This window comes from Sus scrofa, chromosome 9 (genome assembly GCF_000003025.6).
Source record: "Sus scrofa isolate TJ Tabasco breed Duroc chromosome 9, Sscrofa11.1, whole genome shotgun sequence".
Taxonomy (NCBI): Eukaryota; Metazoa; Chordata; class Mammalia; order Artiodactyla; family Suidae; genus Sus; species Sus scrofa.
The window spans coordinates 50,834,069-50,840,702 of record NC_010451.4 but is presented as its reverse complement, the minus strand read 5'-3'; the positions used below and the strand labels follow the sequence as shown (position 1 = coordinate 50,840,702).

Genomic DNA, 6,634 nt, shown 5'->3' with positions numbered 1-6,634 from the left:
AAGTAAATCATTAAACTCTCTGACTTTCAATATTCTTTCCATATAATAAGTACATATTGAAAACCAAAGGTGCTACCTCTAATGTAGAGATGAATGTGAAATCTCTGAGGTACATACGAAAGGAGCTTGTAAATGCATCATATTCACAGCTTGCAAGTGGGGTGTGTGTGATGAGAGTCTTTATGGAACCTGCTATAACTGAGAAACACAGGCACTGAAAGGAGACATATTCCTGACAAGTGTAGGGAGAAGGAAAAGTGGAGAGACAGCTTATCTCATTCATGCTTCCATCGGCGCGAGCGGCATTTAAGAAACCCCCCAATGCACAACATATTACTTTATTGATCATTTGATATCAATGACTTTGAAAGCCAAACGTGTTACTTTACTAATGATGTTAAAATGCCAAATGTGTTACCTAACTAATCAATAGCAGAAACCATTTCTGCTTTTCCTAGTAAAAAAGTGGGAAATACATAATGATAATTTAAAAGTAAAACAAAGATGAGCTTACTTCTAAACATTTTTCTTAAATAAGAAACATGATGGGAAAAGAAAGGAAAATGGAGATTGTGAAAAAAGACGTACACCTATAAATTGGAATTGGCTGGTGAAAAGACTCAAATTTACTTAACCAAGGGGAGAAATATAAGGTAAGAAGGCTGCCACTAAAAATATTATCAATAAACACATAGAATCTCCTATCCAATGACAACACCCACAGCCACAGATTCTAATCAAAACCGGAATCTTCTCCTCAGGGTTTTTCGCAGAGCAAATTTAACATCTTTGTTCCGCAAACTGTAGATTAAGGGATTCATCATGGGAACCACATTGGTATAAAAGACAGAAGAGATTTTCCCCTTATCCATAGACCCAGAAGATGATGGTCGGAGGTACATAATTGCCCCCGATCCAAAGAATAGAGAAACTGCAATTATGTGGGAACTGCAGGTGCTGAAGGCTTTGGACCTGCTCTCCATGGAGCTGATGCGAAGGATGTTGGAGAGGATGAGGCCATAAGAGACAAAGATGGTGAGACTGGGCACAATGATGTTGATGCCTACAGTAATAAAATCTACCATTTCATTGATGTAGGTACTGGTCCAGGAGAGCTGGAGCAGAGGAAGGATGTCACATAAGTAGTGGTTAATGGTATTTGCATCACAGAAGGTCAGTCTCAGCATGCATCCAGTGTGAGCCATGGCACCAGAAAGTGCCATCAAGTAGCAAGCAAGCATAAGGCTGGAACACACTTTGGGGGACATGGCAATGTTATACAACAGGGGGTTACAGATGGCCACATAGCGATCATACGCCATTGCAGTCAGCACATACGCTTCAGAAATACCGAAAAAACAGAAAAAGTAGAGCTGAGTCATGCACCCCAGGTAAGAGATAAGCTTATTCTCTGATAAGAAATGTGTGAGCATTTTTGGTGTAAACACTGAAGAATAGCAGAGATCTATGAAGGACAAGTTGAAGAGGAAAAGGTACATGGGAGTGTGCAGGTGTGAATTCAGCCCAATTACTGTGATCAAGCCAAAATTTCCCAGCACAGTGACCATATACATTACTAGGAACAGCAAGAACAAAGGAAGTTGGAGAGCTGGATGGTCCGTTAAGCCCACCAGAATGAAGTCAGTCACAAATGAACCATTTCCAGGAGCCATTCTTCTCTAAGAGGATCTGGGGACACAGGAGAAAAGGGTTACATTAGAGGTCAACTCAGCTCTTCTCACAACAGCTCCCCCTACAAGAGGGTGTATAGACTGGGCATGGCTGAGACTAGCCCAGCCTGGACCCACAGCATCTGCCTCTCTCAGTATCATGATTGGGAATGCCAAGGACTTTCCCTTTCTCAAGTCTTGATAAGCTCAAGAAAACAAAGAGCATCACAGACTTAGCCCACAGAGGGAAGGCAGTGCTGCAATATGCAAATATGGCTGCTGGGCAAAACTAAGGGATAAGAGAGAGGGACAGACCAGGACAGAAACCCATTCTTCACTCCCTTAAGCCCTCTCCTCACCAGGAAAACTGTAGGCAGAGACCCCAGCTGCCTGGGGCTGGCCTCTAATGCAGATTAGACCTGCTGGGGTGAGAACCTAGAACAGTGCCTCTAAACAAAACTTATGGCGCCAAAAGCTCAGAGAAGTTTACTTACTGCCCCATGTTGGACCCTGAGAGTCTGCCCACAGAGGGGGAACTTACTGACTGAGATACTGTACTTTCTGAGCCTCCTCATCTCGCAACACCCTCCGATCTCCCCAGTACACATTCTCCCGACAGTGGCACTTGAATCTCAGGATGACATAAAATGGGAAAGAAACTGGCAGATCTCACATCCCTGGTCTTCCATCTCAAAACCAGAAGGATGGTAATATCAACAGTATTCAGAAACTCACCGTCCTTAAGTCAGCACCCTTCGAGCCGTCTTATCCTTGGTGTTTGCCCTGTGGTCTGGAAAGGCAGTTCCACCTTCAGGGGCAATGGTTCCTTTGATGCTAAGAGGATGCAACCCAGACTTCGTTTCGGATATGCCCTGGAATCTTTCTGAACTACCCATATTACTGTCAGATTATGGCTTTGAGTCTTCTCAAACAGCAAGGAAAAATAAATCGCATTGTTACGAGGTTTGCCACTTGATTAGACACAGAAGACTGAATGTGCGTTTAAGGACGGAACACAATTGAATAGACTCAGGGTAGAAGCTTGCTCAGCCTCTCCCCCAGGCACTAGAGTCTACGTGTGTAAGAGTAGTAAGGGGATAATATTTACAGCATGCACCATCATCTCTCTTTAGTTCCTTAGGGACTCAATCTTGTAATCCAGTCTACGCATCACTTCAGGGACTGTCCATTCCCAAGGCAGAGGCAAAAATTAACTCTCATCTTCCTATTATCTTCATCTCTTAAGGAAATCATGTGCTTAGGTTCTTTCGCAGTATCTTCCAATATCCTAAAGGGAAAATTTCCAGAGTCTGCCTATTGGCTTCTTAAAAGCATAACTTTAAATTGTGCCAAGACTCTAGTAAAACAGTTTTTGTCCCTCTTCCGTTATGTCAGAAAAATAATAAAGGAGGTCCCGTCAGGGCACAGCAGAAACAAATCCAAGTGCGAACTATGCAGTTGAGGGTTCAACCCCTGGCCTCACTCAGTGGGTTAAGGATCCAGCGTTGCTGTGAGCTGTGGTGTAGGTCTCAGACATGGCTCGGATCTGGCTTTGCTGTGGTTGTGGTGTAGGCCGGCACCTGTAGCTCCGAATAGTCCCCTAGCCTTGGAATCTCCATATGACGTGGATGCAGCAACAAAAATACAAAAATCAAAAAAAAATATTAAAAAAAAATAAAAATAATTTACCTTTTTGTCCCTTTCACAGTTATTACATTGAAACACCTATTGGAAATTTCTAGATGACAGTCCAGTTGCATCCTAAATGTCATATTTCCTTAAATGAGGTCATCGGGTCCTTCTCATTACAGAAAAGAGGGGGGCTGTAGAGTTGGACTGCATGGCTTTGAATCCTAACCCCATGCTCACTAACAGGGGCATGGTCCTTGAACTCTCCATGCCTCAGATTCATAATTTCTAAAAGAGTGATGAGAACAATAGCATCTCTTTCATTGGGTTGCCCTTATGAGTAAATGAAAAACAGTACACAAAACTGTTAGAACAGGACTTGGCACATGGTACACACTCAGCCAATGTCAGTTGTCAGCATGATTTATCTTCTCAAAACTTCCAAGAGGTCTTCCGTCATAAAACTTATGACTCTCCCTAATTCCTAGGATCCCTTATAAACTGTTAAGTTCTATAAAGACAAACATCTCTTCCTACGTCCTTTGTGGCGCTATGCATACTGCATACCTCAAAGGAGGCACACCATACGTGATTCTGTCAACTCGACTGTTCTCTGTTGAAAACCTTCAGAATAGTTTTCACATCTCTCATGTAGTAAGCGTTAGTCTGCAGCCACACTGACCTCCATCCTTTGCCCTCAGGCACCATACAATCTCAGGTCCTTTTTAGGTGTTAACTGAACTATACTGCAATATAAACATATGCAATTGACTCTGCATTTTTTGCTTGTTTGTTTTTTGCTTTTTAGGGTGACACCCGTGGCATATGGAGGTTCCCAGGCCAGGAGTCGAATCGCAGCCGCAGCTGCTATGGCTTATACCACAGCTACAGCAACAGAGGATGCAAGCCACGTCTGCCACCACTGCACAGCCCACAACCACACTGGGTCCTCAACCCACTCAGCGAGGCCAGGGATCGAACCTGCAACCTCAAGGGTCCCAGTCGCTTTTGTTTCTGCTGTGCCACAATGGGAACTCCGACTCCCCAATTTTAATTTTTTATTTCTAAATTTTTTTGGCCCTGCCTACGGCATCTGGAAGTTTCTCGGCCCTCATTGCCTCTCCTTTCTAAAGGCAACAGTTTGCATCTACTAACCCCAAACTCAGTCCATCCCGTTCCCTCTTCATAAGGTACTTAAAGGTCAAAGCGCTATGATATACATACCATGTTATCCATCCGAAGCTAACATACTATTGTGCATCACCTATATTCCAGTTGAAAAATGCCTGAAGAAGGTCTTTTAGGAGAGACTTCATGGAGAAAGTGAGAGAAAATACACTTATGTAAGAGGGAATGAGACTTAGCTCCCCTTTCCTAGAGCATTAAGTTAAATACGTAAGGTTGTACATCGACTACAAATATACATGATGCGCTTGTTCATTGACTTTCCTCCACCCACACGCACTGGTGGAAATTCTTCACTGAATACGGTAAAAGGATTCTCTCTGCCTTGGACTGGTCTGGAATATGTTGAACCTATTACTCAACCTTTTGCACCATGGGAGCTGACCTGACTAGGAGAGCTGATTCCATACATTTGGATTGTTATTTTCAATCTTGGCTTATGGATTAGTTTGATGTTTATTTTAAGTAAAATGTCATCATTGTTTTCTAACCTTAATTGATTGTGAAACTCAGCAAATATACACATATGAACGCCTAGAAAACCCACACGTTGGAGTTCCCATTGTGGCTCAGTGGTTAGGGAATCCGACTGGGAACCAAGAGGTTGTGGGTTTGATCCCTGGCCTCGATCAGTGGGTTAAGGATCCGGCATTGCTGGGAGTTGTGGTGCAGGTCACAGATGTGGTTCGGATTCCATGTTGCTGAAGCTCTGCTGTAGGCCGGCGGCTGCAGCTCATATTCGACCCCTAGCCTAGGAACCTCCATATGCCAAGGGTGCAGCCCTAAAAAGACCAAAAAAAAAAAGCGGAAACACATGCTTCCAAAATTTATTATCAAATGGAAAGGTAAGAATCACCAGGAGGATAGATAAATAGATAACTACCAGCACACCAGAACCCTGTCTACGCCCCACTTAATGCTACCTTCATCCAGCCCACCATTCTCCATCCTGACTCTACTGCCATCCCTCTCTGGCTTTTCCTTCATGGCTTCATCACCAAAGTAGGGCCTCAATGTCATGTGATCAGCACAGAGAGGATGTGCAAAGGGCACACCACAGCCCTGGAATTATGTCCATCATGTCTAGAACTCAGTCACCTGCTACGTCTCACTGCGAGAATGTCTGTCTGGGAAATGTATGTTATGCAAGAAGAGGGGAACAGCGAGCAGAATGTGCTAATCATACCAGTGCTTGTCGATATCACTGACCTGAAGGTTCAAAAAGGTCTTGAAAGGAAGAACTTACTGCTGACTCTGGCACTGAGCAAGCGCCTGTGAGTAACAATGCCTGTTGGAGACCACCCTAATATTCTAAATTAAGCAATACCTATCAATGAAATGCGAAGGATACGCTACAGATATTTTCCTTAATTTCTAATGTTTGCACCTATTTTTGTATCCAGAGCATTTCGTGCACTAAAACCACTGTCCATGTTTCACTGGTACATTCAGTATATGGTTTTTAAACCTGCTATTGAGAATCGGAATACCCAAGTCCTGGTCTCAGCTGTACCACTTCTCAACTGTAATTTAGAAAAAGCCATCAACATCTCTGAGCTGTAGCTTCATTATCTGTGGAATGGTAACCAGGATCTCATTGCTTAATCTCCTCAAGTTCTCTCCTGAGGAACACATAGCCTTGCAGAGGCCATAAGACTGGGAAAAGGCAACACCACCTCTAAGAGCCATCAGAACACCCTGTGTGTTCTCTACATTAATATCTGACCTGGGTCTATTACATTTTATGTCACAGAGAGACGTAAAGAGCCCAGGGGATTCCATCTGCCTCACACTCACCCAGAAAGAGGGGAATCGCTGCCTCAGAATGGAAAGCTTACGAACACTGAGTGAACCTTTAATGTGTAAAGGTAAATGGTTTCGACAACAAACCCCGCATATAAAGCAACTACTTCATCTGGTGCCAGGCTGAATACACAGTGAAATGTCCCTGGGCTTGAGAGAAAAATCAGCTGTGCCAGAGTATGGAAGAATATTGTCTGCCCTCAATATGGATTTCAATTCATCATAATCAAACTGCAGTAATAATTTGAGTACATAAGACTGACGTGAAAGTGTCCATGGGTAGCACGCATCTCCACTACGCCCTAATGACAAAAACTACCTTTGTGACTTTCTCTCAGTTCAGACAT

At 43.5% G+C, this 6,634-nt stretch overlaps 1 protein-coding gene across 1 annotated transcript; it reads right to left on the bottom strand.

Annotated features, from left to right (window-relative positions):
• Positions 738 to 1,673, bottom strand: LOC106504908 (olfactory receptor 8B3-like). The gene has a single exon (XM_013979516.2). The coding sequence runs from the start codon at positions 1,671 to 1,673 to the stop codon at positions 738 to 740; it is 936 nt and encodes a 311-aa protein (XP_013834970.1).

Bases quoted from the DNA above. Each gene is read 5' to 3' on its own strand.
- LOC106504908 (XM_013979516.2), bottom strand. From the start codon at position 1,673: ATGGCTCCTGGAAATGGTTCATTTGTGACTGACTTCATTCTGGTGGGC.